Genomic DNA, 23,861 nt, shown 5'->3' with positions numbered 1-23,861 from the left:
CTACTGAGATACCTGGTGGTCCAACAGAGATCTTCGTGGCAGGAGCGTGGCCCTCTTGTTCCTGCCTCCTCGTGGCTGCCTTCTAAAATGGCTACCATGACCTTTCGCAGTTGTAGCATTTTCTGTACATCACATTATACTTGTTGACCGCGTAACCACAAGTTTAACGCGGTTTGCAAAAGACTATTAACCATGATAGGTTGCAGCAGTCATTTTAGAAGGCATCTGCGAGGAGGCAGGAATGAGAGGACCGTGCTTCTGCCACAAAGACCCCCGCTAGATCACCAGGTACCTCGATAGGCCCAGGGGGGAGGAATCGTGGGATTGAGCAGGTTATTCAAGAGTCAGGGCCTGGAAAGCTGCAGCCACATGGCAGAAAAGCCATATGTGGCTCGCGAGTAACAGATTGCCGCCCCTGGACTGAAGGATAATGGGTAGAAAGTGTAGGAAAGATCAAACAAGGAGGAGGGGAGGGAGTGCTGGGTAGCAGAGGACGAGAGAGAGTGTAGGAGGATACTGCATTGTGGTTAGTCCTTCTGTTTTTTCAGGCTCTGCATTTGGCCATTAATAGAACCCAAAAGTCAGGCAGCAATAATTTATTTCAACTGCTGAACCTAGTAGCTACCATGGACACTGCTGTGTTGCCAAATATATTGGCAGCTGCCAGAAATTAGTACTGCATTCAGCTCTGAGTTCCACTGTTTGGATTGCCAATGTAAAATCAGTGAAAACCAGAAGCCCTTGTTAGATCCACTATTAATCCTTGGGGAAATCCTGTATTCAAACCTTAAAAATGTGGTATCTTTGAATAAGAACTTCTTTTTTTTCTGTTTTGCACAAAGCATGTGATTGTATTTAATTTTTTGAAGACTCTAACATGAAGAATTTTGCATTTTAAAGTGCTATCACAGAACTTTTTTTGTTCTTTTGATGTGAAGAATCCTCCTAGGAATACAATTCTCTGGGATCAGTTCTATTAACAAGATTATTACAAATTACCCCAAATATACTGCATCTGATAGCCCTTTAGTGGATTAAATATCATGAATTGCTTTATATACAAGCTGCCTGGACCAATCAGATTCCAGTCTGTATAATGTAAGATGAGTCATATTTTCAAACATGGCTGCCAAGATTCTGGGGAGTTCCAGGAGAACAGGTTAAAGAAATGATAACCATACACATGAAAAGTGGAATTTGACTTGTTAAAGGATGTTATTGTTACTTGCAGTGAGCACTTCTGAGATATTGCATCAGAAAGTACACAGATGACTATTACAGAAAACTTCCATCCCTCCATTGGAAACAAAGGATTACAAGAATCCTCATTCCTGCATACAAATGCACATGCACTCATTCCACTTTCTTATCAAAGTAATAACAACAGGCTATTGCTTTACATCCTGAGCAAGGTCTAACACCTGCTGTTTACCAGTTTCAGGTCTACTTAACACCATGTCTGGAATGTGCTTGGAAAGTTGGCAGTGGAACAATTACAGATTCTTCCATGATGCCTACCATACTGTCAGCAAGGCCTCCTTGGTCTGTTTGTGCACTGCTTAGACCAGTGCGGCATGCCCATACCAGCTCAGGGCTTTTAGTATTTACATTAGGCTGGCAAACCTAGCCTGAGACTAATCAGGAACCTTCCCTGGCTCCTTGCCGTGTGTCTCTCTCCTGACTGATTTACATTTTTAAAAGCACCTAACTAATACTAAAATCCTAAGATTAAAAGAAGGTAATATAATATTATAGCTTTAGGGCAGTGGTTCCCAACCATGTCCTGGAGGACCACCAGCCCAGTCGGGTTTTAGGGATAGCCCTAATGAATATGCATGGGGCAGATTTGCATGCCTGACACCTCCATTATATGCAAATCTCTCTCATGCATATTCATTAGGGCTATCCCAAAAACCTGACTGGCCTGGTGGTCCTCCAAGACAGGGTTTGGAACCACTGCTTTAGGGGACTTGGCTCAGTGCTACTGTTGGTCAATAAGTGTCAAAGAGGTATGTGGAAATTGTATTTGCTTTTTTTTGTTTCATTTGTGGAGGTTTTGTTTCATTTTGTGTTTGCATTTTAATGCAATGAGGAAATTATGTAAGTTATTACATGAATACTTCAAAACTGCATATGCACTTAGGTGCATTTATATCAGAGACTAGCCGCTTAACTTAACTAAAATTAAACATAGCGAAAACTGAGTTCCTTATCTTTCTACCTAGGGTTAAAGATGTCTGGGTTTCCCTGGACATGTCCTCTTTTTGAGGACTGTGGCAGGAGTCTGGGTGACTTTTTAATTTTATAACATTTATCTGGGAAAACCGGACATCGAGTACCCTCTAAGCAGCTCACACACCTATCCGGAGCCCTCCCCCCACCCCCTACCCATACGTATTTGGAGTCCTCCCTCCCTTCCTCCCCCTTCACTGATCCGCTGTTTGCTCACCCAGTGCTGCTGTAAGTGTTCGGGCCGTCAGCAGGGTAACTGAAGTAAACACGCTGCCTTCAACAACCCAGAAGCTCCTCCTCTGCTACTGCTTCCTGTCCCTGTACAGGGTGAAAGCAGTAGCAGAAAGAAAACTTGCTGAAGACAGCGTGTTTACTGCAGTCACGCTGCTTACAGCAGCACTAGGTGAGCAAGCAACGGATTCTGGAGGGTGGGGGTGGCAGGAGTGATAGCATAGGGAGGGTAAGAGAGTTGCTGGACCTCAGGGATGGGGATAAAAAGGAAGGAAAGATGCCAGACTTCCAGGAGAGGGAATGGAAGGGGCAGATAAAGATGCCAGACCATGGAGGAAAGGGAAGGAGAGAGATGTAAGACCACTGGATGAGGAACAAGAGAAAGATGTCAGACCAGGGAAAGGAAGGAGGAGCGAGAGATGCAAATGCTGTTTTTAAGGATAGATGGGAAGGAAATAAATGGAAAAATAGATCTGAGGAAGAAGCAGACAAATGGAAGAAAGTTGAGTATCTGCCACACTTAGATGTTCACACGTTTATCAGCTCAGTGGCTGGCCTAAGTGCTTGAACCTAAACGGTTGGTTCACATATATTGGGTTATGCTTTTATTCTATAAAAAAGTAAGCGCTTGTTTTCTTTTATAAAATAAGTTCTTACAATGCACCCTCTGAGCATTTATAGGTTCCCTGTTATAAAATTACTTCCTAAACGGTTTGAGCACTGTGACAGGCAGGACCCTGTCTCATCCAGAGACTCTGCTGCAAGCCCACATTCTGCCAAGCCAGTGCTTGTTCCCAGAGAAAGAAAAAGCATTATAAAGGCTGACAGGCAATAGGCACAGCAGAAAGGCAGATCAGAAGACCTAAGGCAGCAGCAGCTCAGGAATCTAGTGTATTTCCCTATTATTCCTTGTTCCAACCTGCAGAAAGAAAAATTCCTTTTGGCCCTACAGTATTACAGCCTGATACACACAGGGTTAAAGACAGGGGAGGAATCAGCAGAGCTGACATGCAGCAGGCAGAACAGGAGCCCAGGAGAGATAAAATCTCTTCAGCTTAGTGCAAAGGGGAGGAACAAGCCAAGCTGAACTCTCTGCAGTGCCTGCCAGGAAACCTCCACCACGTTGGAAAAGACAACTAGAAACCCTCAGGCCAGAAAGAAACTCATTTCTTAGGGAAAGGTTAGCTTGGGAGAGGGAGAATTCTGAAACAAAGTTTACACAAGCTGGCTAGGAGAAACTGGCTTCTCACAGAGTGGGGAGGGGAGCTGCAAGACAGAGAAGGTACTGCTATGGAAGTAAATGAGCATGGCTTTGAATCAAATAACTTAGATTATGACATGGAATGTAGTTGTGAACCAGAGGAAGGTGTATTTGAGGAAAGTAAGTGTGAATAGAGCTGAGTAGCTGTAAAACCTTCCTGTTTAAAAGTGCAACCAGTGATCCTGTGCTAGGGAACTAAAACGGAGGTTTAATGGAGTATTTATGGACAGGAGTGTGCATGTGCTTGGGTGCAGTGGGGGAAAGAAATCCCTGTATACTGAAGCCTCAGCCTAAGTTACCAGTAAGTCTGCTTCAGACGCCCAGAGTTTGTCTCTGTCCTGAGTCACTAAACCATTAGGAACACGGGAGAAGTACAGGATCCCTATTCTGTAATTGGGTGGAGTATGTTCCCACACAGACGGGCCCCTGAGTTAGGAAGAGAGGGCAGTACTGTGAGCCATTTGCTCTGTGGAGCTAAGCACTTGTGAGAGTGTCTGTTGAGAGACTGCAGCTATTAAAAGCAGTTGGAAGATTGGCTAAAGGCAGGACAGTTGCCTAGCATTGCTTGTAAGCCAAAGAAAGTGAATTTATGTCACCTGTTTAGAGGCTGTGGAAACTGCAAAATTGCAGCCTCTGGGACAAAGACTGTATGAAATCATTTTGCTTTATGTCTGGAGATATGATGAAAGCCTGAACTTTTGGGACATTATTGAAGGGAAGGCTGTATTTTGGTCACAAGGACTGTTTGGGAGGACTGGTTTATTTCCATTGGCACTCTGTGGAGACTGGATCCAAGCGCTCGTGGTAGGTATTTGTTGCCTTGCTCGCTTGCGGGTCCTGGACCCCGCCACAGCACATAATTTTGCTTTATGTCTGGAGATATGATGAAAGCCTGAACTTTTGGGACATTATTGAAGGGAAGGCTGTATTTTGGTCACAAGGACTGTTTGGGAGGACTGGTTTATTTCCATTGGCACTCTGTGGAGACTGGATCCAAGCGCTCGTGGTAGGTATTTGTTGCCTTGCTCGCTTGCGGGTCCTGGACCCCGCCACAGCACATAATTTTATAAGGAGCCACCTAACTCAGGAAGCAAGACCCAGCATATCAGTAGTCTAGTTATTTACACATGTAAGTGACCTCTTACAAAGTACCAACTAGCATGAAATACATGCATACATTTTATGGTATGCACATTCATTCTGGTGTGTATAGGGTTGGAATCTGGGCAGTCTGTATTTATGCACTACTTACAAGCATAAATGTACAAAACAGCAGTTTTGTGGGGGGTAGGTGTACACTTAACCATGTAAGTGGCAGCAAAGCAACTAATACTCCTGGTAGAATTCTGCACAACTACATGGCACAGAATTCCAAATCAATGCAGAATTCTGCAAAAACCTTCTGTTCTGCCCCTGTTCCCATCCCTGGTCTCTCTCCCTCTGACTGGCCCCTGACCATGAGATCCGACATACCTACAGCCTCCAAAAGAATCAGCAGTGGTGGCAGCTGGCCAGCAGAAGCAGCACGGTTAACAGGCAGCATGTGGCTGGCCCAATTGGGGCCTTCCCCATGCCGCATCACTTCCTATAGATGGGAAGCCTCAGCAGGGCTGACCATGAGCAACCTGTTCATAGCGCTGCCTCTGCTGGTTAGCTGTCGCTGCTACTGCTGATCTGGGAGGCCTGCAGGTATATCGGATCTTACGGAGTGGGGGGATCGGTTGGAGAGAGGCTAGACCCATGTGAAAGAGGGGGAATGGATGCTAGACCACAATTTGAGGAGATGGAAGGAGGAAACATGGATGCTAGGCCCATGGGGGTGGGAGGAAGAGGAGGGGCATAGATCTTGGACCGCAAGTGGAAGGGGTTGGGAGGGACATGGATGCTGGACTGCAAGTGAGGGGAAGGAGGTGACATGGATGTTAAACCTGCAGGAGAGGAGGAGGGGACATAGATGATGGACCAGTAAGTAAAGGGGAAGGGGTGAGAAGGAAGAGATGCTTGATCATAGAGAGAGAGATGCCTGACTATGAGTGGGGAAGGGATTCAGGGTACAAGTGAGAGAGGTAGTGAGTGGGATGAGGAGACATGGATGCTGAACCTACAAGAGGGGGTTGGGAGAGTAGTAGAGAGAGGAAGAGAGTGACCCAAGACCAGAAATTGGGTGGGAAGGGAGGAAGAGATTCTTAGCCAGTGGAGAGAGGGAGAGATAGATGCCAGACTATGGGGGATCAAGTAGGGGATTCAGAGTACAAGTGAGAGAGGGATGGGATTTAGAGGGAGACAGAACTGCAGTTAGAGTGAGAGAGGGAACTAAGGAGGCTGAAACCTGAGAGAGGAAAAGGCAGCAAGGAATTTTAGGCTTCAGTTTAGGAGAATTCTGCACAAAACACTACAAATAAACTTTGTAGAATTTTTAAATATTGTGTGCAAAATTTTCAAATATTTGCACAGAATTTTGCCAGGAGTAAACTAAGAGCTATTCCGTAAGGGAACACGTAATTGGCATTTCCCCATATTCTATAAACTTGGACACCCAACTTCTTAGTTCACATAGAATAAAGTCAGTTGCACATTCAATTTAATAACTGGCTGTTAATTGGAGTTAACAGCTAGTTATTGGCTTAAATTTTTGTTAATTGGCACCAATTGAGAATAACATTTGCAGCTGACCTTAGTCACTGTTCTAGAAGCTGTGTGTGCAATATCTGTCATGCTTAACTGCTAGGGGGCATGGCCTTGGGAGGAGCATGGGCATGGGCATAGCTATGAGTTACACATGCAAGTTATAGAATTCTAGGAGTGAGCACTTATATCAGGTTTTGACATGGCATAAGTGCTCATGCCTAATGATAAGGCACAAAACTGCACGCTTCCATTTTTATTCTATAATAGCAGTTCACACGGGACTACCATTATAGAATTTGTGCTCATTGCACATCACCCTAGCACCTCAAGTTCAGCAAGAAACAAACAATAAAAAAACGGTGCTAAATGTAGTACACAATACCAGTAAAATTATTGGCCAGTGCAAAAAACTGAGCTTAGTATGTTAATTGTTTGAATTTTTTATAGAGTGAAAAGACCTCAGAGACCTAGGAAAACAATGAGTTAAAAACAAGTTTCCAAATGTAGGTCATATCTCTATCATTGGTCTACAAAATTCCCACTTTTTTGTCACTTGTCTTATCCAACAAAACATTTTAGTGAAATCTCATGTACATCTTTGTGTATGTAATCAGGCTTCCTCGGGGGTTCAGCGCGTTATACAGTTTGGGCTAGATGCACTAAAATCAGTCGGTAATATTGACTGGAACGCTGTTGGCCGATTCTCTGACCGATTGTGGAACAGTGACTGATGAACTACTAAATTTGCTTGCAAATGATTTACACAGCAGAGCAAATCATTTACATCAGGGGTCTCAAAGTCCCTCCTTGAAGGCCGCAATCCAGTCGGGTTTTCAGGATTTTCCCAATGAATATGCATGAGATCTATGTGTATGCACTGCTTTCAATGCATATTCATTGGGGAAATCCTGAAAACCCGACTGGATTGCGGCCCTCAATGAGGGACTTTGAGATCCCTGATTTATATGCAAACCCGGGAACAAAGCTTGTTCCCACACTGGCACTAAGCAAATATAAATTTTACCTGTTCCTGTGGTTGTATTGCGCTTAGCTGTCGTAATGGGTCACCGTGTCATTCTTTAGCTTAGATGTCCAGAAGATGCAGTAGGTTATCGTGGACCTTTGTCTCCTTCTGTGGCTGACCTGCCAGCGAAACAAATCCAGAGGTAGGCAAAAGAAATCTATCTTGTGCCCCCTCGAATGATGTCCAGCACCCATTGATCCAAGGATATGCGAGTCCACTCCTAGTAAAACTGAGAAAGTTGGCCCCCGAAATGAGGAAACCTCGCCTAACTTCTGGCATCACTGGGGCTTTTTAAAAGCAGTAGCTGCCCGGGATCCCGATGCCTTATGATGTCTGGCATTGGAATTGTTGTAATGGGGATGATATCCCTGGGAATATCTCTGGGAGGCAGAGCCCGAGGATCCCTGATGAAATCAGTGGGAGGGATGAAAATTAGTAAGGTCCCCTCCTGAAGTTCGGCGAGACTTGTTTACAGGAAGAGACATAGGGCAGCAATCAGCAACACTGGCCATGAGGTCATACAGACCTTTCCCAAAAAGAAGCTAGCCCTTGAAAGAAAGGCTGCTTTAAGTGGCCTTGGAGGCAGGGTCCCCAGCCCAGCGACAGACCCAAAGAATCCGGCGCACAGACACCACATAAGCTGAGACATTACTAAGAACTTGAATGAGATCATAAAGGGTGTCCGCCACATAATTCACACCGTCCATCACTAGCTGAGGACAGACATACACTTCCGCAGAGAGCACACTGCACAACCTTGTGTGACAGGTACACACCACAAAGTAGGCGGCTACTGCCGCCTTGATACCTAAAGAAGCCACTTTAAAAAGCTTTTTCAATATTATGTCCAATCTGTGATCCTGGGAGTCCTTAAGCACTACTCCCCCATCACTAGGGAAGGCTTTGAGCCTGGTAACATTACATTACATTAAATTACATTAGGGATTTCTATTTCGCCATTACCTTGCGGTTCAAGGCAGCTTACAAAAGATTTATAAATGGGGGTTACAATGGGAGAACGATTGATTTACTAGGATGATAAAGTGTGGATCTTTTGACATTTCTCGGGATGTTAAGAGTAAGGGGGCTTACAGAGATTTGAAAGGGGGTAGCATTGGAAGTAAAATTGACATTACTAGGGAAGAGAAGAGTAGCTCATTTTTCAGTTTTAGAGTTATTAAGAGAACGTGAAGTTAGGGCTGCTTCAGGAATTTCTTGAAAAGTATCGTTTTTATTTCTTTTCTGAAAGTCTTGTAGTTAGGGGTGGTCATCAGAAGGTTGGAGATCTGGTTGTCCAGTCTTGCGGCTTGAGTGGCTAAGAGGCCGTCACGTAGTTTTGTTCTTTTTACTTCTTTGATCGGAGGAGGTATGAATGGGGGGTGCGTTTTTCTGTGTCTGGTTGTGGATGCTTGGATGAGGTGGTTGTTCAGGTAGGTTGGGCTGTCTCCGTTTAGGGCTTTAAATAACATGCAGTAAAATTTAAATTGAATTCTTTCTTGGATTGGCAGCCAATGTGAGTTGATGTAAGCTTCTGTGATATGGTCATGTTTTCTTAATGAGTAGATGAGTCTCAGAGCTGTATTTTGGATAGTTTGTAGTTGCCTGGTCATAGTAGAAGGGCATGGAAGGAAGAGGATGTTGCAGTAGTCCAACAATCCCAGGATTAGGGATTGTACTATAAGCTGGAATTGTGCTCTTTCAAAGAATTTCCGGACTATTCTCAGATTTCTCATGATTGCGAAGGATTTCTTAATTGTTTTATTTATTTGCGGTTGCATGGTACAACATCTGTCTATAGTCATTCCAAGTAGTTTTATGGAATGACTATAGACAGATGTGCCATGTTGTAACCTGTGCCACAGCGGAATCCACCTTAGGTTGTTCATAAAACTGCTGACAATCAGGAGCCAGTGGATAAAGCTTAGTCAAAGCTTTAGAGAGCCTGAAAGAGCTTTCTGAGGTATCCTATTGTTCTGTAACCACACCAAGAAGTTGTGGATGGGATGTAAAAAGGAGGACAGCACATTAGAATGGTCCATGACCGAACATTGTCACATGGAAGATGGGGATTCTAATCTGAGCTCTTTCAGAACCTCAGCAATAAAATGATGGACAGAGCCATGCTTAAAAAGTCTGCACACGGAAGGGTCCTCACCCAAATCTGGATTCTCAGGGCAAGGGTTTCAACCAGATCCAAAATAGAAGCAGTGTCAGGAAACAAAGAGGCATAACATCCATATGGCAACTAATGCAATTGAGATCTGCCATAGCCAGACGAGAGGGCTCCTGAAAAGGGATCTCTTCCACTGGCGCAACTAGCTTAGGAGAAACTGATGTGCCTGTTGGCAGTGTCAAATGAGCTGGGTCTGAGGAATATGCTTTCCAGAGGAGCCGAATAAAGTCCGTGGAAAAGTCATACCCATTGTCCACTGTAGGGTCTTGCTGAGGCACCTGCACCACACCAAAAGTCCCCCATACTTGAAACAAAGGCATTTGGTGCCAGACTCCTGAACGAGACTTCTTCCCAAAATCATGGACTCAGGCTGGCTCCCCAGCCCTGAAGGACCTGGAGGAGGTGAAGCCCGAAGCTCCTGCCCCTTCACCAGCGCGCTATGACATGCGGTACACAGTCGTTGATCTGACGCCAATCCAGCACAATCAACACACACATGTGACAGATTAGGGGCTGAGGAGTCCATCTGAAAAGTTTTTAATCAAATTGAGGGGTTTTGAGGCAGAGATAAAACTTTGGAAAAAAGGATCGATAAAGATCCAAGATGGCCGCCACCAGCGAATTTATGCCAAAAACGGCAAAAAAAAAAAAAATCCAAAAATAAAATATAGTAGTTTGGGGAGGTAAGAGACCTGAACCCTCCCTACCCTTAGAAACTCTGAAAAAAGAGTTTTACCACGTTCCACAGACCAACCCCAGAGCTCCCATAGGAAATAATGGAAGTGCGCTTAAAACTCCTGACAAGATCAGAGGGCAAGCGAACTCCCAAGGGAATGGACCCCAAGTCTGAGAAGGGTGGCATACAGCAGGCTGGCTCTACAGGTCTACTGAAGTTTCTCTGTGAAGCAGCAGTCTATGGAACTGCGCTCTTTCCTCCAACAGAGGACCAATGGAAAGGGGTCTCATGTCACTCAAGCCACCAAAAAAGACAAACTTAAGCGAGAAAAATAAGAAAAAAAAGCAGAGCAGAAGAGTTCGGCATGATTTTCTTGCAGAAATTAAAACTGCAGGAGGCTTTAACTCTCTGTGCTCAGAAAAGTGTTGGGATTTCTGCAACTCCAGGATTGCGGGAAGAAATTGAACACCAAGCATACTGAATCTGGAAGGGACGTAACAGAAAGCCTAATAAGTGGGATAGCCCTTGTCACACCCCTATTTTGGATGCTCTGGGGGGCGCCAGCTCATCCTTCACCTCAGTCAGCAGATTTCCTTGAGCCGCTCCTGATTATGAGGAGTGCCGATGCTGGGTTACAGTAGTGTTCTATAATAGAATTTGGATGCCCAGATGTCAATATAGAATATAGGCTGTTATCAAGTGGCATTGGGGCACTTTATAATATTATCCTCCATTCTTATATTAGAACAGAAAAAGTGATAGGAAAATGATAGTTTGGTTTATTTTGAAAACAACATAGAAAGAAACAAAAACACTCCTTGATTTTAAATGATTACAAAATCAAAACATATTGGAATATGTTTATAAATAAGATGACAGCAAATTCAAGTCCCAAAAAGCACAGTTAGTAAGATTTTACACAATTGCTTGCACTTTTACCCTTATAAGCTGCAATTGGTGCAGAAGTTGCAACCTTCAGACAATGCAACGCGACAAAATGACCAGATGTTCTTCAAGTGGCCCCCAAGATCACCGGCCATTACTGTTTGTGACTTTTTCCTTTGAGGGTACGTGAAAGACAGAATATACGTACCTCCTCTACCAGCAACTACAGATGATCTGCAGGAATGCATCACTGAAGCTATAAATGTGATCACGCCGGATATGCTTCGGAGAGTCAAGCTCAATTATCGCATCGATGTTTGCTGAGTAACACGTGGAGTGCACATATGAAACTTTATAAGTTGATGAAACTGTAGCCTCAGAGGTGAAAGAATATTCCAATAAGTTTTGGGTTTGTAGTCATTTAAAATCAAGGAGTATTTTTGTGGGCACCCTGTATTTTTCATTGTTGCTTCTCTGTCCTATTCAAATGAAAGCATGCCTTTGTTGAGGATTACAACAGCTTTTATTTCAATCTCTAGTTGTGTATCCTTTACTCATTTGTGGCCGTTTCATGTATTTGACATCTTTGTTGACCTTTTCTCTATTTCAGATGTGATTGCCTGTCTGGCATATGTGGGTTTCCCATGTGTGAGGCAGGATCCATTCCCCGAATAGCTTCCCGTGGAGACGGGACACCTGGCAAATGTTGCGATGTCTTTGAATGTGTCAATGGTAAGTAAAATTTCTAATTTAATGTGCAGACAGCGGAAGGACAGAGACTATTTATATTTAAGAAGAAGAAAAAAACACCAAACAAGTCAGCTGGGTCAGAATGGTTACAGATAGGACCTTTGCCGTCAAAAGTTGCTTTTCATAATAATTGAAAGTCTACTTCGGACTGAAGCACTATTAGGGAGACAGAAAGTTCTTCCAACAACATTTAGGGGTGCCCACTTACTCCAGGTATATGGCTGCTGTGAGTTGGCATAACTAAGGTTGCGATGCAGTACACACAACTTAAAGTATTCAAAACGGTGTCCAGAAAAAAGGGGACCTCCAACATTTTTGCAAATAACCCCAAAATGTCCTACTGCAGCAGAAATTCCTGCCTGAAATGCAAGACATTTCTGAGTAATTTATTTCTCAATCAGATGGAGTTCCAGCGCGTTGAGCTCGCAAAACAGTTGAGCTTTTAATGAAGCTCCAGAATTCATTGAGCCAACAGCTCAGTTGTGCCAAAGACTTTGTGAATGTGTCAAGGCAGAAGGACACTTTGAACACAAATTATGAATTAACTGAGAAAGAAATCCATTATACTTTCAAAGGTCATTCTAGCCCCCCTCCCCCCCCCTTTTTTGAAGCTGTGTTAGGCTTTTTTATTCCTGATTGCGGCGGTAAAAAATCCAGTGCTCATGGGAATTCTGTGAGCATCAGAGTTTTTACCACTGTGGCTGGTGATAAAAAAGCCGAGTGCGGCATCATAAAAAGGGGGGTGGGGAGTAAAAGTATAATTTACGTGTTCCTTTATAAAATAGTGCTTAGTGCACTTGCACAAGTAAGTGACAATTAAGGTGCCACTTACACAAGCAACAGTATCAATTATAGTCATAGATAAGTAAGACATTGACAAGTATAATCGCCACAGTTTTTTCAGTGTCCCAGATATTCTTTATACTTATTTTATAATTCCTATTTAGGGCCTCAGATTTGCCATTAGGTGCCACATATTTCTGGGGTCACCAATCAACTTTTGGCTATGGCTTCCTCATTAGCCCCATTATACTTTTTTAATGTTTTTTTATATAAAGTGCTTAGTGCTATATTAATAACTTAATCTGTTTTTTCTTAGCATAAAAACTTATATGAACTTTATAACTTATCTCAAATCTTTTCTGTTAGTAACATCGGGAAGGGACCTGTCATTCGACATGTTTCGCCCTCAGGCTGTTTCAAGAAAAGTCCCCCCTTTTGAAATTTACTCGTACCATCCCGATCTTCAGAAATGCTATGCAGATCGGGATGGTACGAGTAAATTTCAAAAGGGGGGACTTTTCTTGAAACAGCCTGAGGGCGAAACATGTCGAATGACAGGTCCCTTCCCGATGTTACTAACAGAAAAGATTTGAGATAAGTTCATATAAGGTTTTATGCTAAGAAAAAACGGATTAAGTTATTAATATAGCACTGAGCACTTTATATAAAAAACCATTTAAAAAAGTGTAATGGGGCTAGTGAGGAAGCCATAGCCAAAAGTTGATAGGTGACCCCAGAAATGTGTGGCACCTAATGGCAAATCTGAGGCCCTAAATAGGAATTATAAAATAAGTATAAAGAATATCTGGGACATTGAAAAAACTGTGGCGACTTACACAAGCAAAGCATGGTACTGCATGTGCCTCGTTATAAAATTGCCAATTTTTATTTGCTGCTACCTGGTTGGAGTAGGGTAGGCTTTGGTTTTATTCCTTCATCCTTCTCTCTTCCAATCATATTGATCACAGTACTCAGGTAGGGAAATTCCAATTCCCAATATTGGCGTCCCCTGATTTCCACCTGGGGCATCATTGTTGTGAAATAGTCCAACATCCCCTCCCCTTCTCGGACTAAGAAGCCTGCTTTTCCAGCCAGTGCAAACCAGCTAGGCTGAATTTGGGTCCAGGAACTTTCACACTGCAGTGCACAGCTGTTTGGGTCATTTCATGTTTTCAAATATTGGTCTAGTGTGTATTTCCGACTCTGCTTTGAGAGAATCGAGAAAACAGTGCAGAGAAAATGCATTCGGACATAAACCGTCAGTTGTGGTGGATATCTAGATTTCTGTTTTAATCCCATTCAAATCAGCATTCAGTTTTCTTATACACTAGGAGGCTCATAATAATAATTTTTTAAAAAGTGGCCTAAATCGGTATTTGGACGATCAAAAAGCCAGATCATCCAAGTACCAATAAACAAAGCTGGTTTTAGACGTATCTAAGACCAGCTTAGGCCTTTCCCCTGCTTCTAAAAGCCTAGAACGAAAAGAGGTGTTTTTAGAGGAGGGGAGATGGGCCGACCTAGACTTAGTCATACAGCAAGTATAACCAAAAACTTGAGCAGGTTGTCTAGTCGGAACTTATACGTTTGATTTAGACCAAGTCAAAACAGGTATAAGTTCCAAATAGGGGCTGCTGAGCTTATCGCGGCTGCCGTGATCAGCTCAGCAGCCCCGGCAACCTGCCCACCGCCCACCACAACGATCGCAGCAGGAGAGATGGCTCATTTCCCCTATCGCGATCCATGCCCAATCTCTCCTGCTGCGATTTGGGGCAGTTTGGGGGTGGGATGGATCGCGATCGCGGCAGGAGAGATGAGCCATCTCTCCTGCCGCGATCGAGATCCACCCCCAAACCCCGAAACAATACTGGCAGGAGGGAGCCCAACCCCTCCTGCCGAGGCGACCCCCAACCCCCCTAAAATATGGGCAGGAGGGATCCCAAGCCATCCTAGCCATGACACACCCCCCGCGACCCCCCCCCTGTGAACACCCCCTAACCTTGCGAGCCCCACGACACCCCCGACACCCTTCCTTAACTTACATGAAGTTGGCTGGACAGACGGGTCCCAAGCCCGTGCACTCGGCAGGTCCGCCATCCTCTGAATGGCGAGCCTAGGGCCTGATTGGGTCAAGTGCCTAAGGCCCTGCCCATAGGAGGGGCCTTAGGCGCCTGAGCCAACCGGAATTGGCCCAGTTGCCTTAGGCCCCTCCAGTTAAAGGAAAGATTTATAAACTATAAAGAGTTTTACCTCATTCAAAATTGCCATTTCTTTAATAAGACATTAACCATTTTTTGCGGCCCTCCAAGTACCTACAAATCCAAAATGTGGCCCTGCAAATGGTTTGAGTTTGAGACCACTGGTCTATTCAAAATATCAGCATAACCTGACATCACCACACCTTACATTTATATGCCCACAGTTATACCAGCCATAGACCTGGCATAACTGCAGTCATGTAAATGTAGCCGGATTTGGATGAGCCAATAAATTTATTCTCAGTTTCAGTGTGTTAAAGGGACAGTCATGTGTTGAGAGAATTCAACATTGCCGTGTTTCAGCTACAATACTTGTGTCAGGAGTCTTTCAATCTTTTATTTTTTATTCTCCAGTAACAGAAGGATAATCTGTAGTTGTCTTCTTTTCTGTATCTTTGCTGTCAACTGTTGTAATAACTGCTATTATTTGATTTATGAAGGCAGAACAGCACCTTGGAAAACAAAATACCTCTTCCTAAAAAGTGCTGCTCTGCCTTCATAAATCAGACAATAGCAGCTGCAAAAATGGTTGATAGCATAGATACAGTTACTCAATGGCGTAGTGAGAGAAGTTGGCATCTGGGGCGGAGGCGCATGGCATTTCTACCCCATGCACCCCTTGATGTGCTCTTTCTTCCCCGTCATCTGACATTGCTGCACTGGCCTGCATGGCCTGTTCTTCCGCCATTTGTTTTGTGTAAGGAGACACGATTTAGCATGCCCCAGTTTGAAAGCTCACGATCGGAGGTTACACCCTGAGGCAGCATTATATGAAATGTTGGCCAACGTTGGTGTTCCAATCGAGCTTTACAAACTATTACATTGAAAAAAATAAGTTTGAGTCATTTTTGCACCTAAATTTGTGACCACTTGTTATTTATTGCATTGCACAACATAGAGCTTTATTAGGCCCCGCGGGAGGTTTTTTGCTGATGAGGTTCTCCGCCTAAATACCTTATGCCACAGCTGTGGCGGTGGGAGAGCTTTGTCTTAGGCTTTTCCTCCCAGTGGTGGTCTACTTTACTCGTGTGTAGCTGTTTGTACTTTTTACATGATCCATGATAATGTGTTTTATATATTGAGATTGGATTTTTCACTGCTTCTGAGTTATTTATACTGCTCTTCCCCACTGCCATGATATTGTTGCACCTCCCAGTACCTCTTCACATTTTCACCAGCAGCAAGCAGGCTGGAATACATAGAAACATAGAAATTTGACGGCAGAAAAGGGCTAGAGCCCATCAAGTCTGCCCACTCTTCTGACCCACCCCATTAAGTCTGAGTACTAATGGCCTAGTTCCTTAACTCTACCCTCGTAGGGATCCAACGTGTATGTCCCATTTATTCTTAAAGTCAAGCACGCTGGTGGCCTTGATCACCTGCATTGGAAGCTTGTTCCAGTGATCTACCACCCTTTCTGTGAAGAAATACTTCCTGATGTCACCATTAAATTTCCCTCCTCTGAGTTTGAGCGGATGCCCCCTTGTGACCGAGGGTCCTTTGGGAAAGAAGATGTCGTCTTCCACCTCGACACGTCCTGTGATGTATTTAAATGTCTCAATCATGTCCCCCCTTTCCCTGCGTTCCTCTAGAGTGTAGAGCTGCAATTTGTTTAGTCTTTCTTCGTACGGGAGACCTTTAAACTCGGAGATCATCCTAGTGGCCATCCGTTGAACCGACTCAACTCTAAGCACGTCTTTATGGTAATGTGGCTTCCAGAATTGCACACAGTATTCCAGATGAGGTCTGACCATGGTTCTGTATAGTGGCATTATGACTTCAGGTTTGCGGCTGATGAAGCTTCTACTGATACATCCCATCATTTGCCTTGCCTTGGATGAGGCCTTCTCTACTTGTTTGGCAGCCTTCATGTCTGCACTGATGATTACTCCCAAGTCTCGTTCTTCTGAAGTCCTAGCTAATGTTTCTCCATTTAAGGTGTAAGTTTTGCATGGATTTCCTCTGCCGAGATGCATGACCTTACATTTCTTAGCGTTGAAGCCCAGCTGCCATGTCGAGGACCAGTTTTCCAACGTAAGCAGATCCTGTGTCATACTATCCTGCTGATTGCTTTCACTTACTATATTACATATTTTGGTGTCATCAGCGAATAGTGTTACTTTACCCTGAAGCCCTTGTGTCAAGTCCCTTATGAATATGTTAAAAAGGAATGGACCCAGGACTGAGCCCTGTGGCACTCCGCTGGTCACATCCGATGTCTCAGAAAGGGTGCCGTTGACCACCACCCTCTGAAGTCTACCACTCAGCCAATCATTAACCCATGCAATAAGTGTCTCACCTAACCCCATCGATTTCATCTTGCAGCTGGCTGAGCCTTCCTTCTGATGTCACTTCCTGGCCCCATGAACAGGAAGTGACATCAGAGTGAAGGACGAGGTCAGAACTAGCAGTATATAGGACCGCCCATATAGGACCGCCTGCTCACTGCCGATGAAGATTTGAAGAGGTAATGGCAGAGGGGGGGTGACCTTCAGAGACCCATTCCATCCTATCATTAGGGGGAAAGGAATAGGTGCCAGTGCCCCTGCCAAGTTGATGACTAGGGTGGTCTGGCCCCCTTGCTATGCCGCTGGGGTTACTTAGTTAGTTAGGGGTACATGATGTATAACACATTGTGCCAGTGACACTAATATATTAGTACAGTTTACAATTTCAAAACAGTCTTTATATGGGTAGAAAGAAAAAAGAAAGGGAGGAACTAAAAGTGACAAAACTGAAAGAAAGGACATTTTCTTAGAAACAGCTAATTATGTGTGGCATTTCCTCTGAAAGGGTGAATTATGTGTGAATATTTCCAAGTTTAGCTGTGGTATCAGAGGGGATCTGAATGCTGCAGTATGCTGTTGAAAACATGATATAGAACTTTATCAAATGGGAACAGATTTTGCTCTAAAACTGCAGTCAGTTAGGAGACAGAGCTTCAGATTGGCATACTAGACTTTCCAGCTTGCAAAGATTTCCAGAACATTTCTGCCTAAACCTGTGTAGAAAGTAAGAACCCATAATGCTAACTGCACCATTAAAGAAAAACATATGAACTGTGTTAGACCATACCCTTGGACAGGGTTAGGGGGAATCCAGAACAGTTTATAAAACTAGTCAAATCACCCATGTGTCTGATATCAAAAAGATAAGATTTATGAAAGGCTACACAGAGAGTCCTTGAGAATAAACAGTAAAGGTCCCGTAAGGACTTTTCCCAAGAATAACCAAGCCCATGCTGGACATTATTTCTTATGAGGGATACTGAGTGGAAATTCTTGCTTATATCTTGGTACTGATTATGTTCAAGTAATTGTTGAGTGAAATGGTGTGGTGGCTGTGTTTTTCTGATCCAAAAAGCGGCCTAAGTCGGCATTTGGACGATCAAAAAGATAGATCATCCAAGTACCAATAATCAAAACTGGTTTTAGACGTATCTAAAACCAGCTTAGGCCTTTACCTGCCTCTGTACGCCTAGAGTGAAAAAGGGTGTTTTTGGAGGAGTGGATTACCTCTCCTCCTAGGGCGGGAGATGGGTCGACCTAGATTTAGTCGTCTGGCAGCCATAACCAAAAAGGTTTGCCAGGTTGTGAGACAGAACTTATACATTTTGACTTAGACCAAGTCAAACAGGTATAAGTTCTGAATCGGGCCGTTGAGCTGATCGCGGCTGCCGTGATCAGCTCAGCAGTCCAGGCAACCTGTTCCCCTGCACTGGAAACGATCCCTCCTAACCTCCCCGACAGGAGAGATGCCCAATCTCTCCTGCCATACAACCCCCCCCCCCCCCCCCCCCCCGCACCAATCATCGGCAGAAGAGATGCCCAATCACTCCTGCTGAACAACCCCGCCCCCACCCCGCCCAATCCCCTCCTTCACCTTAAAGGTCTTATTTTGCGTATTTGGGACTTGGGCAATTTTTTGTTCGGGAATGTGTGGTAAGGATAGACATAGTGGCAGTCTGGGCGATTACATTGCTGAACGTAGAGTTAGGCCATTCTCAAAAAATAACTCATTTTGGACATTTTTTTTTGAGAATGGACATTTCCCTGCTGTCTACTTTCTGCACCTAGAGCCTTAGGCCAAAAGGGACTTAGACGTTTTTTTAATTATGCCCCTCCACGGTGCTGATTTTCAAAGCAGAAGGATGCTTCAAAATGCAATCAAATACATCTGTAAAATTGATCATATCCCAATTTTGGAAAGTCAAAATTTAGATGTTTCACCCTGCAGTGCGTCCAAATAGCAAAGTGTGTGTGTGGGGGGGGGGGGGGAGGGGGTTGTGACTGTGTTTTAGGAAGTACCAGGAAGGGCTCAAAAGTAGGACATCCAACAGGGATTTTTGAACCGGAAGAAGCATCAATGTCTAAAAAGAAGGATATTTTTATTTAGACAGTTTCAGTCACATCCAAGTTACAAAAAGTTGTTCTGACTGAGATGCTGGCCACTGCTTAATTTCCCAGTAATTTCCCAGTAATTTCCTCTAAAAGTGAAACCGGAAAGAAAAACCAGGCTCTACTGTATAGCTGCAGATATTATGGTAATTCTGAACAAAGCAGCAGAGAAGTAGTTTGATGTTAGTTCAGTGGCCTGTAAACTAAGGGACACAGGTTCAAACCCTACTATACTGTAACTATTAATTTTTTCTGGGATTCCCTCCAGAAATGAAAATTACTTACTATACCTAAAGATAAAAGACACCTGCAAGTCTGAAGTGGTATACATTCAGGTACAGTAAGTATTTTCTGTTCCCCCCCCCAACAACAACAACAACAACAAAAGTACAGTGGATTTGAACCTATGTCTCATCCTGTCCACTGCACTAACCACTAGGCTACTCCACTGTGTTGCAGGACATCTGTCTGGCCATTTTCAGAAGAATACTGCCAGACAAATGTCCCTGTGCCTTGTTCTTTTCCTCCATTTATAATTAAAGTTTCAGTTTGTAAAATGGCTGCTCAGGATCCACATCTTTAGTATAAGGACATCCTTTTCACATGTTTTCACACAAGAAAATTTGGGCATCTTTCCTGTTTGAAAATTGCTGTGAGATGGAATTTTTTGGGAGGTTATGAGCAGAACATCCCAATTCTGACTTGGACTTCTGTCGGAAATGCCCCTCTAAGAGGGAAATTCTACAGCAGGGCAAGTCCATTTAGGTGCCTCAAGGCACTATTCTATAATGGCATGAGTGCCCAGTTTCCATTAGATAATACTAGCAAACCCAGTATAAGCACATCTAGCCATTTATATACCTGTAGTTACACTAGCCATTGTCTTTTGGCAACTTCAGGCACCTAAATGTGACAGGGATGTAATTTACAGTAGTCTGTAAGTTACACGTGTAAACTTAATCCCACTGCAGTCTCACGAGTTCTTGTGGTCTCACGAGACTGCAATAGGAACTTGCGACGGGCATTTTTGATTGTGGCTCTCGTGGGGCAGGAGCGTAGGAAGATCACTCCTACCCCACTTCACCGCTAGACCACCAGGGCTTTAAAGGTATGGTCTGCAGGAGTCAGGGAGGCGGGAGGAAAGTGGAGTTGTTTAGAGTTGGCCAGAATAAAATGCAGAAAGAATCACTCCTGTCCCAGCTCACCACTGTAGGCATCAGGGGCTGGGTAGGAAGGGAAGGAGAGAAGAAAGGAGGCTGAGTGCAAGGCAAAGCACTTGAATATAAAATTCCTCCCCCCCCCCACCCCCTCCCCGGTTTATATTTGAGTCAACTTTTTTTCTTCCTTTTTGGGTGAAAAGGTTACTTCAGTTTATATATGGGTTGGTTATATTCAAGTATATGCAGTATAAATGTTTTTTTTCTCCATGGCTTTATTGTACAAAATGCTCTGCATTCAAATGAGCTTTTTGTAAACCAGTTTGCAGTTTGAATGTTCCTTTTTGTACCTAGTTGACCGATTCCAAAATCAAGCCTTATGTATACGATTGGTCCATACAGAAAGTCTAATTTAAAATGCCCATCTTAAACATTTCAGGTTTTGTGTAGATATTCAGCAGTGCTACTTAAATGGATAGTGTCACTAAATATACACGCAATTTGAAATCATCTAAGCTAGACATTTCAAATTTTATGTTCTCAGTGCAGCTGAATATGACCTTATACTGTTTTAACTCATCGCCAAGTCTGTTTGTTTGCTTTTCCACCATCGTCCCTCATCTCACATCTCTGTTCCCTGCTTGTATTTAAATTCCCCTGTGTAGTGTTTAATAACCTTCTCAATCCCCTTGTTGTGAGCCTGAGAAGTAGCACTGTAGAGAACGATGAATATATGCATGACTGTTTATGAAAGGCATTTGAATTATGAATGGTTTCTGAAAGAGGAGTGAATATTACAGTAGCAGAAGCTGAAGCTTTGATGGCTGGTATTACTGCTCGCAAAGTTATAAAACTGAAGGAATTCGGACATTTTTGTGTGTATTCACAAATCTTCAAACATTTTTCAAATGGCATGTGGTTTCTTCATCTTGTAGAAAGCTTAAGTGTTTCCTTATTATTGTCACAGTATCAGTGGTTTGTCTTTTGACAGTAGTGGTTGATGAAATCAGCAGTTAAATGTATGTGTGGAGAGGAATAAGACAGAAGCTAGTGGGGAGAGAATTTTTTGCCACAGTTAACTGCTTGCAAGTTTGTCAAAACCTGTTTTCATATGTCTTCATCCATTATTCCTCGAATTCTTTACATTTAAGCCGAAGAATAAAAAATTAGGGAGACAGTGGTTCAAGACATATAAAAACAAGTTTTGACAAACCTGCAAGCAGTTAACTGCATCAAAAAATTTTCTTCCCACTATCTTCTGTCTTATTCCTCTCCACTCATATATTTAACTGCTGATTTTATCAACTGCTACTGTCAAAAGACAAAGCATTGATACTGTGACAATAATAAGGAAATTTTTGCCTGGCCCTGGTGAGTGGCACTTATCTGGGTAGGAATGATGATAGACTGATGCTTTACCATGTAACCACAAATCAACAAAACAATACAAAAATCATTTGCGGTCATGAGAAACTTAAGGCAAGTTTGAAAATTCTTCGACAGAACACAATTCCAGCTCTTGGGCCAGTCCCTAGTCCAAGGTCTTCTAGACTACTGCAACATTCTCTATCTCCCCTTCCCCACAACCATGACAAAACAACTACAAACAGTTCAAAACACAGTTCTAAGACTTATCTATTCACTGAGGAAATACGACCACATCACTGCAGCATACCTCGACTCACATTGACTCCCAATACAAGCAAGAATACTATTCAAATTCTACTGCCTACTATTTAAAACCATAAATGGAGACAGCCCAGCCTACCTGAACAACCGCCTAATCCTAACTACCACAACCAGACATAGGAGAACCCACATACCATTCATGCACCCCCCAATCAGAGACGTCAAATGAAAAAAACCGTACGATGGCCTTCTAGCCACACAAGCAGCAAAACTAGACTACCAACTCTCCAATTTACTGATAACGACCCCAGACTACAAATCGTTCAGAAAAGAAATAAAAACCCTGTTATTCAAGAAATCCTTGAAGACAAACTGACACTGCAAGATTTGTCCCAATTCTCTGAAGCAACCTGCTCTACTCTTTAATTCCTCTGGAAATGGCCAGATAACTCCTTTTGTAATCCGCCTTGAACTGCAAGGTAATGGCGGAATAGAAATCACTAATGTAATGTAATGTAATCACATTGTTGCATCAATAACACCTGCTTATGATTGTAAATAGCATAGCACTATGGCTCTAGTTCAGAAATGGGGTTCCAAAAAGCTGATATTTATAAAAGACTGCAAGAACGGATAAGAGTTTGGAAGTTGCACTTCAGGGCAAAACAGTATAAAAGCATTCTCACAGGTGCCCTGTATAAGAGGCTTAAGGAGGTTCTCTCCTCAACCCAAGTACTAACTTCCCCTCTCTCTCTCCAAGGCCGCAGTGGCAAGAACAAATAGGAAGAGTGATCTTTCTTTCCCTGCCATTCTATCTCCGACTCTGGAGGCTACAAAGAAAATTAAATCATACGTGGTGGGACTAGATCCTTTTGCATGCCGCTGCCAGCTCTTGACTCCTCTTCCTGCTCCTCCTCCTCCCTCCCTCCCTGAAACAGGAAGTTACATCACAGGGGAAGGAGGGAAATGAGCAGAGTCAGCGGCGGCACCCACAGGGCTCTGGCCCCACACATGTCTTAATTTTCTTTGTAGCCTCCGGAGTCAGGGAGGCAGTGGCAGGGAAGTAAAGATCACCCTTCCTATTTGTTCTTGTCACCACAGACTCATTCAGACAGCAGCTTGACGGAGGTATCAGTGAGTGGTGGAGGGAGAGAAAGAGATGGAGTGATTGGAGGTTAGGGGATGGAAAGGGAGAGAAGGACTGTGGGGGGGAGGGAGATGCGGTGCTTGATAGAGAGGGAAGCGAGAGGCAGAGGGGTTTGCACCCCCAAGTATTTTAACTTGGTCCACCAAACCTCACCCTGCCCTAGCTCCATTCCAGCCCCATCATGTCTACCCTATTTTAGCCTCCCTAAACATCTGAGTCATCGACCACTTAAGAGCATGATTTCTGGGATACAAAACTCTGTTAAGCCACTTATCAGTTACTGGAACAGAATCTGGCATCTCCTAGATCTAGAATAATATCGTCTGTATAAGAAAGCATGTGTAGACCGCTGATGTGACCACTCCTCCAGTTCTGTGTTCAATTCTATAGGCCATTATGGATGTGTATTCATTAGTGAGCATTCAGTTTGATAAATATATCATAAAAATTTGGTGCACATTAAATCAGTTTAATGCATGTTAACCTGAATAATTGCATGGTAAATTGATTAGAACAAGTTGAAAGGTTTTAGTGTGTAAATTTTTTTTAAAACAAAAAAATTTAAACAATCGAAAAAAATGTCTGAACAACAGAGAAAAAGACCAAATGAACCAAAAATGAAAGAAAATT

At 43.5% G+C, this 23,861-nt stretch overlaps 1 protein-coding gene across 1 annotated transcript in view; it reads left to right on the top strand.

The window, feature by feature from the left end:
* The window catches only part of CRIM1 (cysteine rich transmembrane BMP regulator 1), a 1,144,468-nt gene that overhangs the window by 597,514 nt on the left and 523,093 nt on the right, over positions 1-23,861 (top strand). Inside the window, exon 5 of the mRNA XM_033937787.1 lies at positions 11,721-11,842. Coding sequence (XP_033793678.1) covers positions 11,721-11,842 — 122 coding nt within the window. The remainder of the gene's footprint in view (positions 1-11,720; positions 11,843-23,861) is intronic.

This window comes from Geotrypetes seraphini, chromosome 3, assembly GCF_902459505.1.
Source record: "Geotrypetes seraphini chromosome 3, aGeoSer1.1, whole genome shotgun sequence".
Taxonomy (NCBI): domain Eukaryota; kingdom Metazoa; phylum Chordata; class Amphibia; order Gymnophiona; family Dermophiidae; genus Geotrypetes; species Geotrypetes seraphini.
This window is presented reverse-complemented; position numbering and strand designations above follow the sequence as displayed.